Source organism: Oncorhynchus mykiss, chromosome 16 (assembly GCF_057628025.1).
Source record: "Oncorhynchus mykiss isolate SJ-2025 chromosome 16, ASM5762802v1, whole genome shotgun sequence".
In the NCBI taxonomy this organism is placed as follows: domain Eukaryota; kingdom Metazoa; phylum Chordata; class Actinopteri; order Salmoniformes; family Salmonidae; genus Oncorhynchus; species Oncorhynchus mykiss.
Genome location: NC_143037.1, coordinates 22,234,927 through 22,262,852, shown reverse-complemented (window position 1 = coordinate 22,262,852; position 27,926 = coordinate 22,234,927). Strand labels below are relative to the sequence as shown.

The window sequence follows — 27,926 nt, the reverse complement described above, 5'->3', positions numbered from 1 at the left end:
TAAAATGAACAATTATTTTTTATTATATGACATCTTCTTGTTGTTGCATTGCTAAACCAATGGCATATACAAACATTGCTTTCTCCCTTTGAAGTAATGAATCCTTAAAAAAACATGAAGAAAACAAATATTTCAGAATTGAGTCATTAAAAGTGCATACTAATAAACTTTTTTTTTTTTAATTGACACTCATGCGCTTGCCCAAAATAAATAATGACTTGCATTTTTACCTTTTACTCTATTGAAGTCCCATTCCACTTGAACATAATCGTGATATGATTTGAAGCTTTTCTGTTGTTTTCTGTTGTACTGTATGTAGAGCACCAAGGCTTGTGCTCCAGAGCAAAACAGCCTCCCTACTTAAAATCACCATTACCATTCTACTCTTCATTTGAAATTGGTGCAAGGGTGGGAAGGGGAAGATATCAGAATTGCAAACAGCTAATTGCAGCTAATTGCGAGGTTGAAAAAAAAGATACGTCTTACAATAGTTGAAATCTGCAGATATTCAATTTAATATAATCTATCAAATACATAAAAACATTAGGAACACTTGCTCTTTCAGTGATATAGACTGATCAGGTGAATGCTATGTTCCCTTATTGATGTCACCTGTTAAATCCACTTCAATCAGTGTAGATGAAGGGGAGGCGACAGGTTAAAGAGGGATTTTTAAGTGTTGAGACAATTGAGACATGGATTGTGTATGTGTGCCATTCAGAGGGTGAGGGGGCAAGACAAAAGATTGAAGTGCCTTTGAACGGAGTATGGTAGTAGGTGCCAGGCACAACAGTTTGAGTGTGTCAAGAACTGCAACTCTGCTAGGGTTTTCACTTTCCTGTGTGTATCAAGAATGGTCCACCCCCCAATGGACATTCCACCAACTTGACACAACTGTTGGAAGCCTTGGAGTCAACATGGGCCGGCATCCCTGTGGAACACTTTCGAAACCTTGTAGAGTCCATCCCCCGACGAATTGAGGCTGTTCTGAGGGCAAAGGGAGGTGCAACTCAATATTAGGAAGGTGTTCCTAATGTTTTGTACACTCGGTGTATATGTGATATTTTTAAGGGTACTCCTTGGAAAGGGCGATTTTGAACAAGGCAACAGAAGGCAGTGTGGTTGCAAAGGGAATGCTGATAAAGGTCACCCCTGTATCACCCTTTACTGTATCATCTCACTTTGAAAAACATCTGGGAGATTATAGCTACAGCCAGTATTTAGATAACAGGTTCATAAAGTATTCCACTGAAAATAATCTTGTATATTGTCTTTGGCTATTTGAATGAATGAATTATATAAACTAGTTGGGGATTCAGTCACTAAAACCATCTGAAAAGTACCTACTCTCAAACCATGACAAAGTGACATTTCACAATCATACCAGTTGTTTCCAAATGTATTTCTTACATTTAGTTATTCGATGTTTGGTTGCAGAGGTCTATGGGGTAGCGTGTCCCTTAAATGGTTTGGAATCAAACACGAGTCAAATTAATACAATACAGAAATCATTCATTCGCAAGTGAGTTGATTTACTTTAAGGTGAAGGAGCAATACCTACAATTCATTTAAAAAAAAAAGTATTATACTCTGAAGAAAATGTGCAAATAAAGCATTGAATGATACCTAAACATGCTCTCTGATGCAGGCATTTGGAAAAATATACAGTTAGAAATATATACACATCCAAAAGTAGCAGTATTACTTGTGTGGACATTAGCAAGTGTTGCTTGCATAGTTTAATGCATGCATAAGCAATTTCATGCAAAGATTGCTGTCATACATTTCATCACGGCGATCACTTTTCTGAATCTAAGTCAGTGCATTCTACGCGGGAAATCTGCTTGGTAGCGCATAAGCCAAAAAATGTGCACAGGCACAAGCTGTGATGACACAGAGAAAAACAGAAAAGGATAGGGCGGATCCAAACGCACCATATATGGTGATCTTATAAAGACGCCCCCATGTATTGTCTTTAGCAATGTCTTTGATGGCCTTGAGTGTATCTTTTTTTCCACGTCGACCCTGTGTTCGTCTTAAGGAATGTTTCGAGATGTCTGGCAGTCTGAATGTGGTCCCCTGTCAGGCCTTGACCACCCGCAAGTGACAGTGGTCACCAGTCGGGGGGAGAGGTGAGTGGAGTTGTTAGGGCACTCTGGGGGGGCTATTATGTCACACTATGATGTCACACTATGATGTCACTACTATTCCAAAATCAGTACAACCAGAGGGAGAGTGAAGAACCACAGTCCCAACCTTCCAAAATCATTGATCGATGTCACCTTCCTTGTATATTTCTAATGGGTCCCTTTAATGCTATTGGCAGGTATACACACACCTCTAGTCCTGGATACTTATAATGTCCTACATAGGCTAGCAAAATGTTGTTGCACAATCACTATTGTTAAATTGGGATTATGTTAAATGAAAACCAAGAGTTGTTAAACTGGGATTATTCATTATGTAAATCTGGAATTGGAGTTGGTCAAACTGGGATTATCAGTACTGGACAACTAATACCAGTGAATTTGGGATTACAAATGTACCTGCATTGATAGCTCATAATATGAGATTTGACATAAATTACCACTGACCTATACTGTATCAAATTAGCTATTAACTGGGATTATGATAGGTATTCGTGTTTGTTTCATGGCTCCATATATTTAGATGCTCTGCCTGGTGTGGAATGTTTTGAACTATTTGAAAGTGGACCCAGAAGTTTTCAAAGTACAAAGAAGTCAGAGATGTAAAACACTGCTCGTTAACTGCATCTGGTGACTGAGTAGTATTCCATGTGTGATCTATTGTGTGATTTACAGGGATTCTCATCCTGACACTGCTTAACAAACGCACTTGCTCGCTACACAAGTTCCTTTCGACGTCGGCCCAAGACGAACCTTCTCAAAGTACGCTAAAGAACCAGGTAAAAATGTCATTACATGTGCAGTTCATATAATAATCCATTTGATTAAAATCATTTTTCAAAAAAAGAATTAACAATGCAATCCATACAAAGTGCTTTGTTTCAATCCATTACTATATAATAAAGTGGACAGGGACAGACTGTCATGTATGGCAGCTTGCAATCACCCGGGGCCAATGAAAAGCCAGAGGTGCTTTTCAAAAGTCGCTCCCAAAGAGGAGATGTAGTTCAATCTTTGAGACACCTTAGAGCTTCACTTCAGCGATTGTTTTGGTTCCCCAAAGATATCTCACTTTGACTTCTGGGTGGTTCGTGAAGAATTGATGGGGATCTTTCGGGATGGCGGCAACCTCTTTTCAGGAGGTTTTTTCCCGTTGGCAGATGCTTTCTCCACTCCACCCGTCTCTGCTCCGGAAGACTTGGACTTGGCGGAGGACAGTATAGAGTGCTTGGCTGGGTTGGACGTCTTGGAGGATTCCTTGTCTTTGGCCGAGGGTGTGTTCATCTGGGCCTCTGGGTTCCCCTGCTGGGCCCTCTTGGCTGCTCCATTCCCCGCCCCTTCTCCAGTCTCCTCCCCAGCCCCCTCTTCTGAGTTGCCTTTAGCCTCGCCTGTCCCTGCTTTGGCCGTCGTGGTTGGCTTTCCCCCGTCCGTGGACCTGCGTGTCTCTTTCTGCCTCAGGGCACTCTTGAAGAAGTTGAGTCCCTTTTCCTCCGTCTTGCTGTTCCTACCAGGTCCCCTGGGTGGAGCTGCTGAGGCCGCTGCCCCGCTCACACTGGACGATCGCAGGCTGGTCATGGAGGAGCTGCTGCTGGTGCTCCTCCCCCCAGCCCTGCTCTCCGCCCCTCGCCCCGCCCTACCTTCGCCCCGGCCAGCGGCACAAATTTCTCCTCCCCGGGACACACCACTGGCCCTGGAAGAGGGACCACCGTGGTTCACCCCCCTCTCTGACACTGAGGTGGTCCGCGACGTCTCCCGACTGGCGCTTCTCTCGGCTGCTCTAGTTCTCGCTGATGCGGAGCTCCTCTCCACCGTCCCTCTGGGCGACGTCTTCCTCGGCGGGTGTGCCGAGGAACTCTGGGACCTGGGGGAGCTTCCCTTCCTTTGCTTTGCTGTTTCAGGGTGAAGTGTTTCTGGGGTCTGCAACGGCTCCTTTTTCGTGGGGGTGGCTGTTTTGGCTGAGGAGGTCTTGCTGTTTTTTTTGACTGCACCCTCGCTTTTTTCTTTGGGGTTGGACACTGTGGCCGCCACGCTCTTGGCTTGGGTTCGAGAAGGTGACGATGCGTGGGTCGCAGAGGAGGTGTGGGAGGGGGAAGGGGAGGGGGTGGTCGGGTGCTTCTTGGGGCTCTTCTCGGTCTCAACAGTCTTTGCAGAGTTTCTCCTGGCCCCGGCATCCTCCTCTCCCCCTGCTCCTCGTTGTTTAGGCTCCTTAGCGATTGCTCCTTGACCCGGGCTGCCTGGCTCCATGACCGTGGCCCCGTTACTGTTACCCCCTGCCGGGCTGGAGCTCCTCAGCTCAGCCTGGGGAATGGCCTTGGAGTGCACCTGCTCCAAGAGCCTTTTAGCCCCTGCATTACCATCCAGGACCAGGGGTGTCTTACCTCCAGCCCTTACCTCGGGTTTCGCCAAGCCGCTAAAGCAGGAGGTGGAGACCTTGTCATCAACCGCCTCGCCTATCCTCTCAAGGGTGGGCGAGGAGGAGTGGGACTCCAGGGAGAAGCGCGAGGGAGAGTTGGAGCGCAGATGGAGCTTGGTGGAGAGGGACCAGGAGGGCTTCGAGCCGTTCTCGCTGAGGGCCAGAGGGCTGGCCATGTTGGATCGTGAGGAGAAGGTCTGTCTCTGGATACTCCGCACCGCCGGGCGGGTAGAGAAGCCTTCTCAACAGAAGGGGACAGAGATGTACAACTAAATCGTTGGTGTGGAGTGGAATAGACTGAGTGCATGTTCATCACCTCTTTTATCAGTGGGTTTCAAGCTAGTAAAGTCTGATATTATATAATTATATTACAGAATGATACAGATTGTTCAGCTTTGCAAAAACAACTGAAAGTAGGCTAATGTATAAATAAGGCCTGCAGTGTCATCGTAACAATATATTTTGTATACATTTTAGTTCCAAGTACTATCATTGTGCAAACATATTTGATATAGCAGAAAAACAACATCTTGACAAATATGCATGAGAGGCTGTTTCTCACCATCGTCTTCGCTGCGTTCCCCAGTGAACTCGGCCGACTCCGAGAGGGAGGCCAGCGAAGTGCGTCTGGAGGAGCCAGATGAGGCCTGGCTAGGAGGACGACTCCCTATCAACCTGCTGATCCAGTGTTCACACAGAGACGAGCTGGTCGAACCTGGGACGAGTAAACAAAGGACATATACTGTATGTATACAGTTGACGTCGCAAGTTTACATACACCTTAGTCAAATACATTTAAACTCAGTTTCACAATTCCTGACATTTAATCCTAATAACAATTCCCTGTCTTAGGTAATTTAGGATCACCACTTTATTTTAAGAATGTTAAATGTCAGAATAATAGTAGAGACAATGATTTATTTCAGCTTTTATTTCTTTCATTGCATTCCCAGTGGGTCAGAAATGTACATACCAAATACTAATTGAGTGTAACATTGCCTTTAAATTGTTAAACTTGGGTCGAACGTTTCGGGTAGCCTTCCACAAGCTTCCCACAATAAGTTGGGTGAATTTTGGCCCATTCCTCCTGACAGAGGTGGTGTAACTGAGTCAGGTTTGTAGGCCTCCTTGCTCGCACATGATTTTTCAGTTCTGCCCACAAATTTTCTATAGGTTTGAGGTCAGGGATTTGTGCTAGTGTTGATAATGGGATATGTAGGAGGGTGAGCCGGTCAAGGATCGATTCAGACATGGTGGTAAATTGTATGACAAGTGACAGTTTAATTATGAGTAAAGATATCTGGTACAACCCATTTCATTCGGTTCTTAAGGAACCAGCAGAAAAGAAGCCCCGATAACAGAGTGCATGTATGTTATATACAGTACAGAAAGTAGGTTGAGTCTAGAAGTTCTGGTCTTCTGGTTGGTCCTGTTGGGCCGTCCGTCATCCCTCTGAGTCTTGTCGTGCCGTTCCTTGTCACACAATGTTCAGCTAAGAAGGAGATTAGGTGTGTGCGCTGTCCTCAGTCACACAATGTTCAGCTAGAAAGGAGATTAGGTGTGTGCGCTGGTTTCTGCAAGTCAAGGCTGTCTCTTCCTCCCAATGTGTGGGTGTATGTCTTATCTGTGTGTCCTCGGCAGTTAGTGTGTGTAATGTGTGTGTGCTGTGTGTGTGGGTGTGGGAGCTATCCTGTATGGGACCTAACATGTTTTACTGTGAAAATACGTTGTCTCAGTTATAGCAATGTAATAGCAGTAGGCTGGTCACCTGCATAAGAAATAGCACTTCCTTACACTAGCCACTCCAATAGCTTAACTTTGTTGTCCTTAAGCCATTTTGCCACAACTTTGGAAGTATGCTTGGGGTCATTATCCATTTGGAAGACCCATTTGTGACCAAGCTTTAACTTCCTAACTGATGTCTTGAGATGTTGCTTCAATATATCCACATAATTCTCCTGCCTCATGATGCCATCTATTTTGTGAAGTGCACCAGTCCCTCCTGAAGCAAAGCACTCCCACAACATGATGCTGCCACCCCCGTGCTTCACGAATGGGATGGTGTTCTTCGGGTTGCAAGCCTCCCCCTTTTTCCTCCGAACATAACGATGGTCATTATGGCCAAACAGTTCTACTTTTGTTTAATCAGAACAGCTGACATTTTTCCAAAAAGTATGATCTTCGTCCCCATATGCAGTTGTAAACCGTAGTCTGGCTTTTTTTATGTCGGTTTTGGAGCAGTGGCTTCTTCCTTGCTGAGCGGCCTTTCAGGTTATGTCGATATAGGACTCATTTTACTGTGGATATAGATACTTTTGTGCCGGTTTCCTCCAGCATCTTCACAAGGTCCTTTGCTGTTGTTCTGGGATTGATTTCCACTTTTTGCAACAAAGTATGTTCATCTCTAGGAGACAGAACGCGTCTCTTTCCTGAGTGGTATGATGGCTGCGTGGTCCCATGGTGTTTATACTTGTGTACTATTGTTCGTACAGATAAACGTGGTACCTTCAGGCATTTGGAAATTGATCCCAAGGATGAACCAGACTTGTGGAGGTCTACAATTTTTTTTCTGAGGTCTTGGCTGATTTCTTTTGATTTTCCCATGATGTCAGCAAAGAGGCACTGAGTTTGAAGGTATGCATTGAAATACATCCATAGATACACCTCCAATTGACTCAAATAATGTCAATTAGCCTTTCAGAAGCTTCTAAAGCCATGACATAATTTTAAAGGCACAGTCAACTTAGTGTATGTAAACTTCTGACCCACTGGAATTGTGACACAGTGAATTATAAGTGAAATAATCTGTCTGTAAACAATTGTTGGAAAAATTACTTGTGTCATGCACAAAGTAGATGTCCTAACCGACTTGCCAAAACTATAGTGTGTCAACAAGAAATTTGTGGAGTGTTTGAAAAACAGGTTTTAATGACTCCAACCTAAGTGTATGTAAACTTCCGACTTCAACTGTATATATACATCATAAATGTATATATTAGACATACAGTATAAAAACATTTATATGTGTATATGATTCTAAATCACATGTCTCAGTCGGGGAGGACATGACATCTACAGGGAGATTGGATGTGAGGCATAAACCAAATGAGACCCAGGTTTTCTACTTCATGGCTCCAGACTACGGTCGTTTAGTCGCATTCAGCGTCCCTTTGACTTGGCTGTGGGAGTTACATTTTTTTCAGTAGTTTAATACACTTCTTAATAATAAAGCACTATCAATGAACATGATGATTACTCATTTTTCTATTGCGTGACGCCATTCATTGTTTTTGATGCGACCAAATCAAGGGTGGTTGCCAACAAGTGAAAAAGTTAGTGGCACCAGTGACACCAGGGCAAACAGTTAGTACAGGGCTCCAGACTATCTATGACATTGTTGCATCTTGTTGTTTGAAAAACATTGCATCCCATAGAATTATGGAATGGTGCTCCCACACATTGACTCTGTACCGGTACCCCCTGTATATAGCCTCACTATTGGTTATTTTACTGTTGCTCTTTAATTATTTGTTACTTTTATTTATTTTTTATTCTGTGATTCTTTGGTAATTTATTATGAAACTGCATTGTTGGTTAGGGCTTGTAAGTAAGCATTTCACTGTAAGGTCTACACTGGTTGTATTCGTGAGAAATACAATTTTATTTTATTTGAATCATGAATTAAATCGTTTTTTTTTTAATAACAAATGCATATATTCTTACCTGCAACGGAGCTGTTAGCAGACCATGATGGGATGGTGGCCCGTCTTTGGTAAAACAGTATGTAGGCGTTCTGCTTGCAGACGTCATCGTCAGATATGGCTTGGACATCGCTGTCATCAAAGCAGTACCACATGCCATCGATGGAGTTTTTACAGTGAGCTGCAGAAAAGGACATAATAAGGATGGGATAAAGAGTCAATTATCATGTTACCTGGATAATTCAGTGGATTTGAATTATTTGAGTTTCTAAAAAAAGAGCAGGGATATCGATGCCAATCACATTTCGATAGACATACAGTGCCAGTCAAAAGTTTGGACACATCTACTCATTAAAGGGCTTTTCTTTATTTTTTACTATTATTTTTTAATCTACATTGTAGATTAAAAACGATAAAATAACACATATGGAATCATGTAGTAATCAAAAAAGTGTTAAACAAATCAAGATATACAGCTTTGCACATTCTTGGCATTCTCTCAACCAGCTTCATGAGGTAGTCACCTGGAATGCATTTCAATTAACAGGTGTGCCTTGTTAAAAGTTAATTTGAGGATTTTTTCCCCTTCTTAATGATTTTTAGCCAATCAGATGTGTTGTGACAAGGTAGCTGTGGTATACAGAAGATAGCCCTATTTGGTAAAAGACCAAGTCCATATTTTGGCAAGAATAGCTCAAATAAGCAAAGAGAAACAACAGTCCATCAAGTCTTTAAGACCTGAAGATTAATCAATGCGTAAAATTTCAAGAACTTTGAAAGTCTCTTCAAGTGCAGTCGCAAAAACCATCAAGCACTATGATGAAACTGGCTCCCATGAGGACCACCACAGGAAAGGAAGACCCAGAGTTACCTCTGCTGCAGAGGATAAATTCATTAGAGTTAACTGGACCTCAGATTGCAGCCCAAATAAATGCTTCACGGAGTTCAAGTAACAGACATATCTCAACATCAACTGTTCAGAAGAGACTGCGTGAATCAGGCATTCGTGGTTGAATTGCTGCAAAGAAAACCACTTCTAAAGGACACCAATAATAAGAAGAGTCTTGCTTGGGCCAAGAAACACAAGCATTGGACATTAGACTGGTGGAAATCTGTCCTTTTGGTCTGATGAGTCCAAATTTGAGATTTTTGATTCCAACCGCAGTGTCTTTGTGAGACGCAGAGTAGGTGAACCGGTGATCTCCGCATATGTGGTTCCCACCGTGAATCATGGAGGAGGAGGTGTGATGGTATGGAGGTGCTTTGCTGGTGACACTGTGATTTATTTAGAATTCAAGGCACACTTAACCAGCATGGCTGCTGCGATATGCCATCCCATCTGGTTTGCGCTTAGTGGGACTATCTTCTTTGGCTATTTGACCAAGAAGGAGAGTGATCAACCCAATTGAGATGGTTTGGGATGAGTTGGACAGCAGAATGAAGGAAAAGCATCCAAACAAGTGCTCAGCAAATGTGGGAACTCCTTCAAGACTTTTGGAAAATCATTCCAGGTGAAGCTGGTTGAGAGAATGCCAAGTGTGTGCAAAGCTGTCATCAATGCAAAAGGTGGCTACTTTGAATAATCTAAAATCTAAAATGTATATTGATTTGTTTAACACTTTTTTGGTTACCACATGATTCCATATGTGTTATTTCATAGTTTTGATGTCTTCAATATTATTCTACAATGTAGAAACATAGAAAAACCCCTGAATGAGTAGGTGTGTCCAAACTTTTGACTGGTACTGTACATGGAGTAAGTGGCTTTCTCAAGGGCAGAACAGCAACCCTGTCAATTTATAGCCCTACTGTTGCAGGAACATATTAGTGTGTGTCCATACGTGTGTTGTTTGCTAACCTGTGTAATGACCTCCCGCCATTGTCCCGTGGTGGTTACACACAGCGTACAGGTCATACAGGTAATCCTCTGGGTCGCGGCCCATCCCGTAAGGTCGTCTCCATGGTGACCAGTGCGAGGGCAGGCTCCAGCTGCTCTGGCTCCGCTTGACCATATGGGGCGCCATGTCCATCCCGATCAGAGGAAACTTCACCATGTTCTGCATCTTCATCCTCCGGTCTCCGTCCTAAGAAGACACCATACACACACACGCACAACAGCAACAAATTTGATGATGTTGGTTGAGGGTGGAATGCTTACTATGCTAATGCAGATTGGTTGAGCTTACAATGCCGACTGAGCTTGTAAGAATTAACATAATATTAGTGTTGACATACACTAGTAATACGATCTATACGCGTGTACTTTGAATTAAATACTATTTTGAGTTTATTCCTGGGGTAATATAAGGCTAACTGAGCTTATCCACTTTGATTATGTAGTTGTATGAATGATGTTGATGTATAGTATGGTGGTCTGTAGTGTACTGTACCTGTCTGAAGCGTTTGAGGTGCAGTATGAGGATGTCAGGCAGGGTCCAGAGGCTCAACTTGATGCTGCCCTGCTGTAGCTGCTTGCAGTGTGGGCAGCGCCAGGCATCATCTGGAGCAAGCTGAAACACACAGAGCGGAGCTCTCAAACACACACACACACACACACACACACACACACACACACACACACACACACACACACAGGCACGGGTACACACGTACCTGTTCCTCTTTGGTGTAGAGCTGAAAGCACTGGGCGAGGGAGCACGTCTGAGGCTGCAGATGTCCGTCTTTCTGTTGACGTACACTCTCAGCATCTGGGATGTACTCGTCCTCGGTGCGTTTGAACAGACTGCAGTCAGACACAAAAAAATGCACAGTTCACACAGAGGTCGCACAACAAGCTTCAAAGGAAACCATGAAAGGTCTATCGAAGTGTGTTGACAAACAGAAACTAGGGAAACGTCTGACACCTCAGTCACAACTATTGCTTTGAATTCACATTCGCATTCTCTTCAAAGAGCAAAACTATTTTTCTCACCGTATGAGTGACTGCCAGTCAACGCTAAATGTGTGCACTGGGTCATGATGAAAGAGGTGAGTGTCTTTCCCTCTCAGCATAGTGTTTTTTTGTCTCATTACACTTACTAGTCTTTTGTCTCTTTGTCCCATTCCACCACAATCTTGACATGTGGGGGGCCTCCTGGCCCACAAGATTTGTACGCTCTGCAGACAAACATTGGATAAATAGGAAACCAATGCAACGTTATCATTGAGCCCTATGACAGCTCAATGTGGAAAACAGGGTACGCTACATGTGGAACAACAACCCAGACGGTTTAGCACGTGTGAAAAACCACGGAAGGGTTAAACAAAAGGCTAAACCCACTGAAAGGTTGAACACTTGCTAAACTTAACTCTTGCTACCTGTCCTCTATCAGTGAGAGACAAGCGCCCTCTGGTGGCGCTGGGTGACATTACCTCTCCACAGAGGGGTGGCACAGTGGTTGCTCCTCTTGAGGTAAGAGATACGTGATTCCAACCACCCCCACTACACGCAAACTGAAGGGCCCAACCTGAGGGACAGCAATACGTTTAGTTACACCGTGTACGTGTGTGCCTGTGTTGAATGAGTCTCTGTGTGTGGACAACCTGCACCTACCTGGACAAAGACCCCAGGACGCAAAAGGTGACGCATCTTCTCCAGGATCTCCTTCTGCAGAACGTCCCAGGTGACATTCCGCTCCAGATACAGCACAAACGGATGGCCAAACCTAGAATCGTCATAGACAAGGGTGAAGAACACGATTTTCCCACATCCACCATAACTATATCAAATTAGTTTGCCTCCACTGTATGGACATGTTCCTTGAGTTCCTTATTTTCCTGGTGCTACGTTGCTTCGCCACATTCAACTGGAATGTTTCCTGTTGAAATCTTGAGGAGTTGCTTTGTGTACCTGCGTCCCTGCTGTCCGGCGCAGGCTCTGTTACACACCAGCAGAATGATCTTGTCAGCCACGCTGGTCTTATTGGGGCTCGGAGGGGGAGTCACTGACTCTTCCATTTTTGTCGACACCTGTAGCCTGTTGTTGTCTGTCCCATACTTCAAGTTGTTCTGATTCAGATTAGCATGGGGACTTCCTGCAACACATTGCCGTATATACTGTAAATGTATACACAGCACGATATGAACAAACTTTTGAGTTCTAAATCGAAACTACCCAAGCTGCGGTTGCGGTCACATTATCCTAAGGGGTTAATGAAACAAAGATCACAGCCTGCTGCAGGTCAGTGAGATGCAAATTTGTTGAATAAGGCTGTTAACCTGTGCAATATGTTGGATTCTGGCATAGGAACGCATATCTGTATACCCAATTCTTATTGGGCTATCAATTTTTTGGGTCCAAAAGATACTGTACACGCATATGCAGTGAGGGTGAACATAGGTAATCACATCCAGATTTAACATGATTTCCTATTAAATCCAATTGCTAAATCCATTTGTAATCTAATCTAGACTCTTACCTCCCTAATCCGGCCCTGAGCTAAACTGATTTCCGGGGAATCATAACATGAAGTCAAACCTCGCTGAGACCGGATCTGCTCTGGTCTAAACAACTCCGGTGTTTCAAAGGCAAATATGGAGTCGCTCTCTTGAATGATCTCAAGGTCGTCATCGTCGTCACAGAAGGAGCGGTGAAAGCCATCGGAGTACATTTCAGTAAGGACAATCTGCCAACACACATGGATCATTAACAGAGATGGGGTTAATCTCATTCAATTAAGTTATATTAAGATTTGAGCCTCCAGTAACATTTTGTCCTCCATCGAGGAAGGTCCCACAAAGGTTTAAACCTTTACACTTGTGGGAACTGGCCTATATGGATAGGGCTAAATTGAAATGTTTCTTACAGAAGAAATATGAAAAGCATGTGCATCACCATGGTAGCAATTGAAAGGGAAGATGTAGGTGATCATGGGACAATTATTAGACCAAAAGGTGAGGACACAACAGTTCACCTGACACAAGACGGAATCCAAACATTACACTGTTGATTTTATGTGCATTTTACATTTACTGTACTTTTTGCCGCATTTGCTCATAATGAAATCTGAAAATATTCTGGATATATTCAGTAACATGCTAAACATTTTGGGTCGGTGGAACATAAGAAAAAAAACAAAAAGGGTTTGAGTGAGAGGACTAACTGGTGTCTCCAGTTACTACAGCGAACAAAAATATAAAACGCAACATGCAACAATTTCAAAGATTTTACTGAGTTCCAGTTCATATAAGGAAATCAGTCAATTGAAATACATTCATTAGGCCCTAATCTGTGGATTTCACATGACTGGGAATACAGATGTGCATGCATCTGTTGGTCACAGATACCTTAAAAAAGGTAGGGGTGTGGACCACCATTTGCCTCATGCAGTGAGACATCTCCTTCGCATAGTTGATCAGGCTGTTGACTGTGGCCTGTGGAATGTTGTCCCACTCCTCTTCAATGGCTGTACGAAGTTGCTGGATATTGGCAGGAACTGTTGATGTACACGTCGATCCAGAGCATTCCAAACATGCTCAACAGGTGAAATGTCTGGAGAGTATGCAGGCCATAAAAGAACTGGGACATTTTTAGCTTCCAGGAATTGTGTACAGATCCTTGCGACATGGGGCCGTGCATTATCATGCGGCAACATGAGGTGATGGCGGCGGATGAATGGCACGACAACGAGCCTCAGGACCTTGTCACTGTATCTCTGTGCATTCAATTTGCCATCGATAAAATGCAATTATGTTTGTTGTCCGTAGCTTATGCCTGCCCATACCATAACCCCACTGCCATCATGGGGCACTTTGTTCACAACGTTGACATCAGCAAATCGCTCACCCACACAATGCCATAAACGCTGTCTACCATCTGCCGGTACTGTTGAAACCGGGATTCATCCGTGAAGATCACACTTCTCCAGCATGCCGGTGGCCATCGAAGGTGAGCATTTGCCCACTGACGTTGATTACGACACTGAACTAACTGCATTCAGGTCAAGACCATGGTGAGAACGATAAGCACGCAGATGAGCTTCCCTGAGACGGTTTCTGACAGTTTGTGGAGAAATTATTTGGTTGTGCAAACCCCCAGTTTCATCAGCTGTCCGGGTCTCTGGTCTCAGCCGATCCCGCAGGTGAAGAAGCCGGATGTGGAGGTCCTGGACTGGCGTGTTTACATGTCGTCTGCGGTTGTGAGGCCGCTCTGACGTATTGCCACATTTTCTAAAATGACGTTGGAGGCAGCTTATGGTAGAGAAATGAACATTACATTCTCTGGCATCAGCTCTGGTGCATATTCCTGCAGTCAGCATGCCAATTCCACACTCCCTCAGAACTTGAGATATCTGTGGCATTGTGCTGTGTGACAAAACTGCACATTTTTATTGTCCCCAGCACAAGCCTTTATATCAGCTTCTTGATATGCCGCACCTGTCAGGTGGATGGATTATCCTGGATAAGGAGAAATGCTCACTAACAGGGATGTAAAAATATATATTTTTGTGCATATGGAACATTTCTGGGATCTTCTATTTCAGCTCAAGAAACATGGGACCAACACTTTACATGTTGCGTTTATATTTTTGTTCAGTACATAAGGTGCTGTTTTGAGCTATCCTAGCTGTTCCGTTGAGGAACTAGAGCAAGCCCACTTGTAGCTGTTAAGTTTGGAACACAACCCTGCAATTACACAATTAACGATCCATTATAAATCGCTATCTGGGTCAGATGGGCATCATTTGAAAGCTTGTTCTATTGCGAACATGACTAGCTAAGTTTTGGTGAGCCTAGAAAGGCGTCGAGTGCATTCAGTTGCGTGTGCCGCGTCAAATTTTCTTCACAATAGACAAACAGACTCATTCTGTTCAGAACAACCCAGGGTATGACGCAATTTCATCTTGTAACTGTACATCAAACATAGTGATCATAAACGCTGACACTGTATATTGTGTATTTTATTCCTCTTGTTCATATTTTTTTTAATTACTCTGCATTGTTGGGAAGGGCTTGTAAGCAAGCATTTCATGGTTATGTCTACACCCGTTGTATTCGGAGCATGTGACAAAATAAAATTGGATTTGATCCGATTCTGACATGACTCTTATGATTTGAAAATGCGAAGTGCACATTTAGACTCACAGGTATTTGGCTTGCTTGTATGACATCAAAGCGGTATTTATTATAATCCTCAAGGTCTCATCTTTCAAAAAACACAGAGTCCTTTTCATTTACAGCATTTCCCTCACTTTGCCCAGACAACAAAACATTTACAAAAGTTGCCCAATTAGTGGGAGGGATGGGGGAAACGTTTTGACGTGAGAGGTGCTCAAGTTCAGAACGTCTGTCAGTCAAAACCCATGCGGCATTGTGAATCGCAGAGCCAGAGCTCTGATGTCATGCATAGTATGTTACTGCGTTTATCAGTGCCCAAATCTGCCATTTTTCAACTCGTATACGAGTGTAAAGGGCTACAAAATCTCAAAAGGGAATCAATTTCATACTGAAAAGCCAACATAGCATGAGGTGTGTGGTTTATTCATATGAAAATCATATAAGATTCATAAGATTGATTAACACACCTTAATTATTACACAGTAACTCGGGATTTATACAGAGTAGTAGACCATACTAAATAGGATGAGCAAACAATATCACATGAGCCTACCATCATGACTCTAGGGGACACATCAAACACAAACAGTGGATTGTTGAAGGCTGAGACAATAGATTTCTCTGTAATGAAGATGCTCACAAGGGCATTGAGTCCCTATCATTGGCTGAACCTTAAAAACAAACACCTACTTTGATAATGAATGAGCATGACTACCACTTAAGTACCTACTCAGTGCCTTGAGTTTTGAATTTAATAGTGTTGACATTTTATGTTTCAGTTTGAATAGTGCTGAAGATTGCTTTTTAGTAGGGTGGGCATTTTCAATCATTGCTGACAGTTTCACTTGTCTCTTATCCGTTCATCTGTATACATGTTTACACTTTGACGCTCGATTTCAAAGGCACCAAAGACTCGGTACCTGTTCTGGGGGTATTTTGGTCTCCTGGGCCACAGCGCTTCTCAGTCTGGACACAGTGCTGGAGAGAGGCACAGCCACACCCACTCTCATACAGTGGGAACACTTTCCCTGGTACACCACCGTCACATACAGGGGCCTGGGAGGGACACACAGGACAATTGAGTTATCTTACCCACGCGTCAAGGAACACCATCATCTCATCATGCTTCTACACTGTTTGTGGTTTGTCTCTGGCATCCTTCCGTGTATCACTGCCAAGTTAGGCACTCAGTTGTAAGTGGAGATCAAATACAGCAGAACAAGACCCGGGTCTTTGTGTAATTTGTAGTGGGGTATACTTTGTGTGTCAGATATTGCCTTATTAAGATATTCGATATCGCCTTACCGAGTGTGCGGTACCGGGATGGGCAGTGAGATGCAGAGGAAAGGGTCAAAGGTGTTGCTCTGTTTCTGGCAGTGAGGGCAAGTCAGGGAGGACCTATTTGTGTGGAGACAAAAAAAAAAGAAGAACATATTCACTTCAAACCGCTGTAACGTTTGACGGTGCACACTGCCTGTGTCAATGTGAAAGCTACAATCACAGCGAGCCAAACGTTAGTCGTCAAATTAGCATTCGAAAACTGGCTAGCTCCCTTGTGTTAGGATCTGCCCTATCAACAGTGCCCTATCAACGTGTCGAATCTATCGTAACTATATTCTGCGTGCAGTGGGGTGTCAATCAGGGGATTACTTTGAGGAGTGACTCACCTGTATTGAGCCTGAAATAGCTCTTGTACGAAAGAGCCAGCTGCTGGTAATGAGGATCCTTCGGGGACATTTTCTTCCTCCAACGGAGGCTACAGAGACAGCGAGCAGACAGACGACAGTCAGGAGAGACGACATATAGTAACACAGCAGTTAGTCAGCCCACATTAACGTCCGAATTGAGTAACACGAGATAAAAAATAAAAAAATAAAATAAAGTAAACACAATCAGGTAATTGACAGTTAATTAAGGGAGATACAACAATGGAAATGCAGTAAAGGGGATACAGCCTAGACGATACAGTTGGAGGAGATACAACAATGGAAATGCAGTAAAGGGGATACAGCCTAGACGATACAGTTGGAGGAGATACAATGCTGTCTGTTCAGTACAGAAAGGTACCAATCCACAGTCTCGAAGCTTCAGAACCAGTACAGTTGGCAGCGATGCTACCAGACATGGCTTTAGGCTATATCTAATATCATTCAACGGTCTGAGGTATAATCCCCAACTTGCAACTGATGTAACGGACGTACGCATGCCCAAGTAAAGTTGGTTACCTTCCTGGGGGGTCTGCTGCTGGGCAGGACGATGTTGTTGAGGTCCTCGTGAACTCTGTCCAAGAGCCACAGGAGGAACTCCTGAGCATCGTGCTGGGCGTTGCCCCTGAACTGCAGGGCACTCTTCGACACAACGTTCTGGGGAGAAAAAAAAACACAAGTTCAAAGATGAATGGTAAAAATAAGGTCACAAGTTAATGTGAGGCATTAAACAGATCATTGTTGTTTGTGTTTGTGTTTTGATTGGTCCGTCTTCAAATTGAGACATGGCTGTGGAGCAGGAGTCGAAGCAAACCGACGTGTTGGTTGGAAAAGGCATTGACAGGGTAGCCGAGTGGTTAGAGTGTTGTGCTAGTAGCTGCAAGTTCAAATCCCCGAGCTGACAAGGTACAACTCTGTCGTTCTGCCCCTGAACAAGGCAGTTAACCCACTGTTCCTAGGCTGTCATTGAAAAATAAGTAGTTGTTCTTAACTGACTTGCCTAGTTAAATAAATGTTATTTTTTTATTTTTTTTAAATGTAACAACATGCTCCTTTCTCTATGTTGGACAGTACAGTTTCTATTGTAACATCGTGACGAGAAAAACTGGAGAAATAACACTATAATAACCTGGTGAGTGACAGACTTAGTTAAATGAGGACACCTCCGTGCGTGGCGACAGAGCCATCCCTCCAGGCCAAGGTGTAGTCACCTCTGGTCACTGGCTATCAAATGTCACACGAGGGCAACGATGCAACCAGAACGCCGAGCGCTGTTCCTCCCAGTAAACCCCACAGGGAAACCCTCCGTTTGAAACCATTAGCACTGCAGCCCCAGCACTTTATGCAAAGCATGATGCCATGAAAGACCAAGCACTCAACCCAAAGCCTCTGTGTGCATACTAAAAGAGAACCGTAGAGTAGGTGTAGGATGTTTACTGTACGCATACTGTAGCATTGTGTGCCACAGTAAAATATCTAACCAGAAAAACGGCAAGGTAAAATGGAGGTTGAGTGCTGTTGAGTCCTGGAAAGGCATCTGCATAATCTGCCTATGGGACTTGCAGTATAATGCAGCCAGGTAAACTACTGATGATATGTAATTAAACAATTACATTTGTATAATGGCCTAATTAGTCAATGACAGTGGAGATAGACAATTTATCGCTCGATCGGGCAGTCGATGTACAGGAAAAGGGGATAGGGCTATCCCCTTGTGTATCTATCGTTCATGTCTCGTTAATGAGTTGTAAGTGCTCTCAAGTTTTGTTCTCAATGTGGCCTCAGACAGGAGCTATTCTGTCTGCTCAGCCTCATATTCTATTCAACATGGTCGTGATTTGAAAAGGGTCTATACCTTCTACTGTCAATGGTGGAAACTCAAGTTAGCTCCAGTAAAATACGGCTATTTGGTTACCAAGAAACTTGATGACGCAAACTGGGAAAATCATGAAGAAATTAGGTGTAAGAGGAGCTCGGTATACTGTACTTTTTAGCGCTTTACTCAACAACCCAGCTCAGAGATATTGTGACAATGCCGGCCATCGCCTTGTCCACTTAATGGCTTGAAAAAGTACACGGATTATAAAACTGTGTAAAATACTTAATTTATTGTGCAAAATAAGCAAAACAAAACAGCTTGGCAGTTCAAAGGTGCTAAAACCAACCTTTCAGACATTCTGAACACAACTGTTTTATACTGAGGCTTACGCAATGAACTAACCAGGTAGACCTGTGAAGTGACCTGCTGTGAAAAACTGAGCCGATACCATTTAAAGCACAATTACCCAAACATTTAACTGATGAAGGTTGGGACTGATAGTAAGTGCTGAGTTATGGAGATCAAATGTAGTTGAATCAATCAATACAAAACATATAAACACACTTTCTCTCCATAAATAACGGGCATATTTTAAAAGAGTCCAATGTATCTAGTGAAGGAGCCTCTGAAAAAATCTAATCTGATGTGAAAAGATCTGATCTGAATGGCTGCATTTGTAGACGCAGCCATTCAGATCAGATCTTTTCACATCAGATCTTTTTCAGAGCTGATCTGATGAGTCAAAAGACAAATTAGTGGAAAATATATCAGAATTGGGCTGCCTGTGTAAACACAGCCAACTTCATAAATATGACCGTGGCTCTACACTCCAGAGTGAATAATCTATATAGAATAAGACAGTTTGTTCTCTGGCTGACAACCAAGGGAGAAAAATGGACCGAAATAGAAACATTGTCAGGAATAAGCAGTGTGTTGCTGGATGGACCTGTTCAATTCAATTCCCCTCCAATATTTACTTTGAACCGGTAAAGCAGGACATGTAGTTATAAGACCCGAAATAGACAAAAAGAAAATCCCTGGTGCAAAGAAATGGAGGTTCACAGAGAAATCTTTAGTGAGTGACTTTGAAAGGAATTCTGGTGCTGATGATGGGAGGGTAACCTGAGCTTCCTAAGGGGAAACAACATTAAGACAGCTGACCAGGCTAATCTGCTGGGACACAAGCTGGTAGATTCAGATGCTGCTACACATTTCAATGTCCATCGAAAACTCTACAGGAACACAACATCTCTGCTCTTCAGAAAGTCTGGAATCTGTGGAACCCTGACTTGATTTCACCGGGTGTGTTGCCTTGGCGTGCTCCTTTGTTTCCGAATTTGCTGTTCTCACAGACGCTGGTTCCTCTCTAGGTTTCTTCCTAGACTCCTGCCTTTCTAGGGAGTTTTTCCTAGCTACTGTGCTTCTGCATCTGCATTGTTTGCTGTTTGGGGTTTTAGACTGGCTTTCTGTCCAGCACTTTGTGACAACAGCTGATGTGAAAAGGGCTTTATAAAAGAAATGTGATTGATTTGAGTGGCAAAAGCGTTTTTGCCATCCTCAACTAAACCCCGTAAATCTGTCTGATTAGGGAGATCCGACGGATAGGTGAGATTCACTGCTCCTGAGTCCATCCATTCATAATATCTGCCACTGCTAGTCTACTTGGAGGTTGTTGCTAATTGATTTGATGAATCAAGAGAATGGTACAGTAGGCTCTAATTGAAATTGACACGTTAATACACGAGTGATCAATAGTTAAATGTAAGCCTATATCAAAATAATGAATCTGTTCGCAGATATCTATGTAACAAGTCAATTCGTGAAAAGCCAATCATACAAAAAAAGTGGACGCTTTGGTTCCTGGTGATATAATATAAAACGTGTTGTGTGTCAATTTGAACTATAGCCTACTGTACCATTCATCACCAGGAAACATAAGAGTACACTTTTTGTTATGATTGGCTTATCCTTCATGGATTTATATAGATATCTGCGAACATATTCATACTTTTGATATAGGTTTACATGTAAGGGCGGCAGGTAGCCTAATGTTTAGAGTGTTGGACTAGTAACCGAAAGGTTTCAGGATCGAATCCCCGAGCTGACGAGGTAAAAATCTGTCATTCTGCCCCTGAACAAGGCAGTTAACCCACTGTTCCTAGACCAGTTAACCCACTGTTCCTAGACCAGTTAACCCACTGTTCCTAGGCCAGTTAACCCACTGTTCCTAGGCCAGTTAACCCACTGTTCCTAGGCCAGTTAACCCACTGTTCCTAGGCCAGTTAACCCACTGTTCCTAGGCCAGTTAACCCACTGTTCCTAGACCAGTTAACCCACTGTTCCTAGACCAGTTAACCCACTGTTCCTAGGCCAGTTAACCCACTGTTCCTAGGCCAGTTAACTCACTGTTCCTAGACCAGTTAACCCACTGTTCCTAGGCCAGTTAACCCACTGTTCCTAGGGCAGTTAACCCACTGTTCCTAGGCCAGTTAACCCACTGTTCCTAGGCCAGTTAACTCACTGTTCCTAGGCCAGTTAACCCACTGTTCCTAGGCCAGTTAACTCACTGTTCCTAGACCAGTTAACCCACTGTTCCTAGACCAGTTAACCCACTGTCTCTACGCCGTCGTTGAAAATAAGAATTTCTTCTTAACTGACTTGCCTAGTTAAATAAATAAAGCATGTAACTATTGATCATTCATGTATTAACAATGCATGTTTAGGGGTGGTTCTTCCTCTTTCATCTGTCTTGTTTGTTAGACCCTGTGGCTCTGACGGACGTGTACAGGGCCTTCAGAAGGTATTCATACCCCTTGACTTATTCCACATTTTGTTCTGTTACAGCCTGAATTCATATATATCCCCCCCCCCCCCCCCTCACACATCTACACACAATACCCCATAATGACAAAGTTTTAGCAAATGTGTTGAAAATGAAATACAGAAATACCTCATTTACATACAGTGCCTTGCGAAAGTATTCGGCCCCCTTGAACTTTGCGACCTTTTGCCACATTTCAGGCTTCAAACATAAAGATATAAAACTGTATTTTTTTGTGATGAATCAGGAGTATCAGACCACTGCAAATCTACCAAGACCTGGCCGTCCCTCTAAACTTTCAGCTCATACAAGGAGAAGACTGATCAGAGATGCAGCCAAGAGGCCCATGATCACTCTGGATGAACTGCAGAGATCTACAGCTGAGGTGGGAGACTCTGTCCATAGGACAACAATCAGTCGTATATTGCACAAAACTGGCCTTTATGGAAGAGTGGCAAGAAGAAATCCATTTCTTAAAGATATCCATAAAAAGTGCCGTTTAAAGTTTGCCACAAGCCACCTGGGAGACACACCAAACATGTGGAAGAAGGTGCTCTGGTCAGATGAAACCAAAATTGAACTTTTTGGCAACAATGCAAAACGTTATGTTTGGCGTAAAAGCAACACAGCTGAACACACCATCCCCACTGTCAAACATGGTGGTGGCAGCATCATGGTTTGGGCGTGCTTTTCTTCAGCAGGGACAGGGAAGATGGTTAAAATTGATGGGAAGATGGATGGAGCCAAATACAGGACCATTCTGGAAGAAAACCTGATGGAGTCTGCAAAAGACCTGAGACTGGGACGGAGATTTGTCTTCCAACAAGACAATTATCCAAAACATAAAGCAAAATCTACAATGGAATGGTTCAAAAATAAACATATCCAGGTGTTAGAATGGCCAAGTCAAAGTCCAGACCTGAATCCAATCGAGAATCTGTGGAAAGAACTGAAAACTGCTGTTCACAAATGCTCTCCATCCAACCTCACTGAGCTCGAGCTGTTTTGCAAGGAGGAATGGGAAAAAATGTCAGTCTCTCGATGTGCAAAACTGATAGAGACATACCCCAAGCGACTTACAGCTGTAATCGCAGCAAAAGGTGGCGCTACAAAGTATTAACTTAAGAGGGCTGAATCATTTTGCACGCCCAATTTTTCAGTTTTTGATTTGTTAAAAAAGTTTGAAATATCCAATAAATGTCGTCCCACTTCATGATTGTGTCCCACTTGTTGTTGATTCTTCACAAAAAAATACAGTTTTATATCTTTATGTTTGAAGCCTGAAATGTGGCAAAAGGTTGCTAAGTTCAAGGGGGCCGAATACTTTCGCAAGGCACTGTAATTATTCACACCTCTTTGCTTTGAGTAAATACTTTGTAGAAGCACCTTTGAGTCGTCTTGGGTATGCCTGTATTATTAGCTTTGCACATCTGGATTTGGGGATTTTGTCCCATTCTTCCTTGCAGATTTTCCCAAGCTCTATTACAAGTATTTCCACAGATTTTCAATGGGATTTGAGCCTGCGTTTTGACTGGGCCATTCAAAGGCTTTCACGTTCTTTTTCTGAAGCCATTCCAGCATTGCTTTGGCTGTATGCTTGGGGTCATTGTCCTGTTGGAATGTAAATCTTCTCCTCGGTCTGAGGTCACTTGCACTCCAAAGCAGGTTCTCATCAAGGATCTGCCTGTGTTTGGCTCCATTCATTGTTCCTTCTATCCTTACCAGTCTCCCAGTCCCTGCCGCTGTAAAGCAGCCCCATAGCATGAGGCTATCACCACCACGTGTCATGGTAGGTAGGGATGGTGTTAGGTGGGTGATGAGCTGTGCCTGGTTTTCTCCAGACATAGCACTTTGCATTTGAGCCAAAGAGTTCCATTCTTGTCTCATCAGACCAGAGAATCTTTTGCCTTATGATCTCAGAGTCGTTCACCTGTAATTTTGCCAACCCCAGGAGTGCACCTTTTTCTCAGGAAGTGGCTTCCGTCTGGCCACTCTCCCATAAAGCCCAGATTGGTGAAGTTCTGTAGAGACTGTCGTCCTTCTAGCAGGTTCTCCCATCTCATCCAAGGAACTCTACAGTTCTGTCAGAGTGGTCATTGGGTTCTTGGTCAACCAAGGTTCTTCTTGCCCGGTTGCTCAGTTTGGTCAGACGGCCAGGTCTAGGCAGAGTCTGGGTAGTTCCATATTTTTCCATTTACCAATGATGGAGATCATTGTGCACTTGAAAACTTTCAACACTCTAGAAATTGTTTTATACCCTACCCCAGATATATGCCTCATCACAATTCTATCTTGTGGATCTATGGACAGTTCCTTGGACTTCATGGTATAGTTTCTGCTCTGACATACACTGTCAACTGTGTGACCTTACAGTGCTTTCGGAAAGTGTTCCCTTGACTTTTTCCACATTTGGTTACATTACAGCCTTATTCTAAAATGGATTAAATAAAAAACATGTCCTCATCAATCTACACACAACACCCCATAATGACTAAGCGAAAACATGTTTTTAGAAATGTTTGCAAATGTATTAAAAATAAAAAGCAGATAGCTTATTTCCATAACTATTCACACCCTTTGCTATGACACTCAACATTGAAATTCCTGTTTCCATTGGTCATCCTGGAGATTGGAGTCCACCTGTGGTAAATTCAATTGATTGGACATGATTTGTAAAGGCACACACCTGCTTATATAAGGTTCCACAGTTGACAGTGCATGTCTGAGAAAAACCAAGCCATGAGGTCGAACGAATTGTCCGTAGAGCTCCGAGACAGGATTGTGTTGAGGCACAGATCTGGGGAAGGGTACCAAAAACGTTCTGCACATTGAAGGTCCCCAGGAACACAGTGGCCTCTATCATTCTTAAATGGAAGGACTTTGGAACCACCATGACTCTTTCTAGAGCTGGCCGCCCGGCCAAACTGATGGTCACTCTGACAGAGATCCAGAGTTCCCCTGTGGAGGTGGGAGAAACTTCCAGAAGAACAACCATCTCTGCAGCCCTCCACCAATCTGGCCTTTATGGTAGTGGCCAGACGGAATCCACTCATGAGTAAAAGGCACATGACAGCAGGAGTTTACCAATGCAGGAGTTTGTCAAATGGCACCTAAAGGACTCTTAGACCATAAGAAACAAAATCAAGTTTTAACTATTTGGCCTGAATGCCAAGCGTCACATCTGGAGGAAACCTGGCACCATCCCTATAGTGAAGCATGGTGGTGGCAGAGTCATGCTGTGGGGATGTTTTACAGCGGCAGGGACTGGGCGACTAGTCAGGATTGAAGGAAAGATTAACCGAGCAAAGTACAGAGAGATCCTCGATGAAAACCTGTTCCAGAGTGCTCAGGACCTCAGACTGGGAAGAAGGTTCACTTTCCAACAGAACAACGACCCTAAACACACAGCCAAAACAATGCAAGAGTGGCTTTGGGATAGGTCTCTGAATGTACTTGAGTGTCCCAGCCAGAGCCCGGACTTGGAACCCAATCAAACATCTCTAGATAGACCTGAAAATAGCTGTACAGCGAAGCCCCCCATCCAACCTGGTAGAGCTTGAGAGGATCTACAGAGAAGGATGGGAGAAATTCCCCAAATACAGGTGTGCCAAGCTTGTAGTGTCATACCCAAGAAGATTTGAGGCTGTAATCGCTGCCAAAGGTGCTTCAACAAAGTACTGAGTAAAGGGTCTGAATACTTATGTAAATGTGATATTTCAGTATATACAGTACCAGTCAAAAGTTTGGACACACCTACTCATTCAGGGGTTTTTCTTTATTTTTACTATTTTCTGCATTGTAGAATAATAGTGAAGACATCAAAACGATGAAATGACACATATGGAATCATGTAGTAACCAAAAGTGTTAAACAAATCAAAATATATTTTAGATTTTTCAAAGTAGCAACCCTTTGCCTTGATGACAGCTTTGCACACTCTTGGCATTCTCTTTGCAACGCAAAGGGGTCGTAAATACTTATGTAAATGTCATATTTCTGTATCTCATTTTCAATAAATGTTGTTTTTTTTTAAATAAAAAAACATATTTTGACTGTCATTATAGGGTCCTGTGTGTCGATGGGTGAGACATTAGGCTGTAACACAACAAAATGTGGAATAAGTCAAGAGGTACGAATACTTTCTGAGTGTGCTCTCAACATTAGGATATCCATCAGAATTAAATCTGAACTGCAAAGCACCCGAGGCCTATGCACTAATACAGGATTGGCCAACCATTCTACTAGTCTGGTTGACACCAGCTCTGGATGTATTCCTCACTGAGTAGTCACGTGGGTCACAGGCTGCCATTCTGCTGGACTGAGTGTGCAGCTTTTCTTATCAAACACACCTAGCCTACCTGCTCTAACACACGCATACTCATCAACTGCACATTATATGTTTCTGCTAATGACAGTCACTTTGAATGAATAAATAGTAGGCATACAGTAGTTTGGCTTGACACGTTCAATCCCCACAGACAACCAGTAGATTGGGTTTACTGTATTTATGAAACTGGCTCGAGATTTTGCAACAAAGTAACACCATGACAGAACGAACTAATGAAACAATCAGTTGCATTTGTGCGGTTACATTGTAACGGTTGGCAGGTGCCTGTTAGTCACGTACTGCATTGCAACAACCCCATGCCAACTATTCGAATGGCTTTCAAGTGTGCGCCCGTCGCAGTTTATAATCCATAGGATTAATCCCATTTCCATCAAACAATAGACAGCGATCAAAAACAATTCAGTTGCCAGGGCGTGCATCGACATACCTTGAATTCGCGGCTGTGTTGTGGGGTGTACTCAAACGTCCACAGAGCGCGGACGAGACCAGAAAGTTGCTCGGTGACTTCACCTGACTCCTGCTGGTGTCCCTTTCTTTGGATACAGACACCGTTGGTTGACTTCGGTTTATTCGATTCAGTCGATTTGTCATTAGTACCGTGACTGTTGTCCTCTCCACGGTATTGTTCCAATGCTAGATATTCAGCAAATAGCTCCGTGTTGCTCAGACATTGCAAGATAGCGTTCATGAAACAGGTGTTGCCATGGTTCTTGAGTCCGGCAACTCCGGGGACCTTGTCCCCAAACAGGAACCCGCCACAGTCACTGTCGTCGGAGGGGACAGAGCCGCCAGTGGTGGCCGGGATGGAACTTGCATCGTCCTTGTCTTCATCTTGATGCTCCTCGTTGCCGAAATGGGACAAAGTCGACAGAGTCCTGAGAACTCTGTTCATAAAGCTCCCCACGGAGCGCACTGAGCCCCTTCGGAAGAGCTTCTTGCTGAATGATTTTTTCTCTTTAGTGGCAGCTTTCGACATGGTCACAGTCGGGCTGGGGTTTCTCAATATTTAAATCTTACTAGAGAGAGAGAGCACCTCTGGACAATAACTGGATCAGTCTGTCCAATGACAAAAGCTAACCACAGTGATAATAATTATTGATGTTATTTATGTTCCTCACTGATGATGACAGTAGTAGGCTATAAAACACTATTTTGGAGGAAAGGTGGAGCATTTGAGGGTCTTATCACCAGCAGCCTATAGCCTGAACAAAAGACCCATGACATGTCTCTTATCTCATTTAAAACACTGCGTCGGGTTGCATAAATATTCTCCATGGGGAGATGCTATCATGCCACTCTAAATTAGGTAGCCTAGAGGGTCTCCATGCACGAGCAAATGTTAATAGTCTCGTAGTCTATCAATTTAGGGTCATGCCATGCAGGTGTAACATTTAGGATGCCCAAAATGATCCGCGTTCATTAGAAAATCAGCGACTCACAATACTCGAACATCAACAGCAATAAATCAACCCATATATTGGGACCACAGTGTACCGAGCGGGGCTCATGTTTTATTAAATAAACCGCAGCTCCACCTATATAATCCTATTCTAGAATCTTTAAGAACATAAATATTCCACAAAACGATTGTATTGCTGATGTTTATAGACTCGTGGATGTCTTCACTAAATCGCCCATACCGTGGAAGCGCTTGCAGAAGCGCTCTTAAACTGAAAAGCCCCTAGAAAGAAGCCCGGAGGGAAGCATAGTCCACCGCTCCCTCCATTCGGTATAATACTATCCATCGTATAAACGCCGTAAAATGAACATCGTTCGATACCTCCGTCGCCAAGTTTAAAGCAGTATCTCATCCTGTGATGGCTTATTTCCCTGTTAATTCTGATTCATCGCAAGGCCGCGTCTCCTGTCTTCATCATCTGGAGTCACCGATACTGCAGGCAGGCAGGGCGGTGAC

At 43.5% G+C, this 27,926-nt stretch overlaps 1 protein-coding gene across 1 annotated transcript; it reads right to left on the bottom strand.

Annotated features, from left to right (window-relative positions):
- On the bottom strand, positions 1-27,926 carry LOC110491640 (ubiquitin carboxyl-terminal hydrolase 31). The gene is made up of 16 exons (XM_021565236.3): positions 26,439-27,926; positions 17,543-17,680; positions 16,985-17,073; positions 16,623-16,715; positions 16,238-16,373; positions 12,739-12,886; positions 12,112-12,295; positions 11,815-11,926; positions 11,634-11,728; positions 11,301-11,378; positions 10,875-11,004; positions 10,652-10,771; positions 10,120-10,345; positions 8,284-8,442; positions 5,123-5,275; positions 1-4,798 (listed from the first exon to the last, which is right to left on the bottom strand). The coding sequence occupies exons 1-16, from the start codon at positions 26,985-26,987 to the stop codon at positions 3,216-3,218; spliced, it is 3,993 nt and encodes a 1,330-aa protein (XP_021420911.2). The 5' UTR covers positions 26,988-27,926; the 3' UTR covers positions 1-3,215.

What these genes read in the sequence shown, in the direction of transcription:
- LOC110491640 (XM_021565236.3), bottom strand. Translation starts at nt 26,987, where the DNA reads ATGTCGAAAGCTGCCACTAAAGAGAAAAAATCATTCAGCAAGAAGCTC. An exon ending in CTATTTCAGGCTCAATACAG is followed by an intron (nt 16,716 to 16,984) that starts GTGAGTCACTCC and finishes CCACACAAATAG; the next exon opens with GTCCTCCCTGACTTGCCCTC. An exon ending in GACAAAGAGACAAAAGACTA is followed by an intron (nt 11,005 to 11,300) that starts GTAAGTGTAATG and finishes GTCTGACTGCAG; the next exon opens with TCTGTTCAAACGCACCGAGG.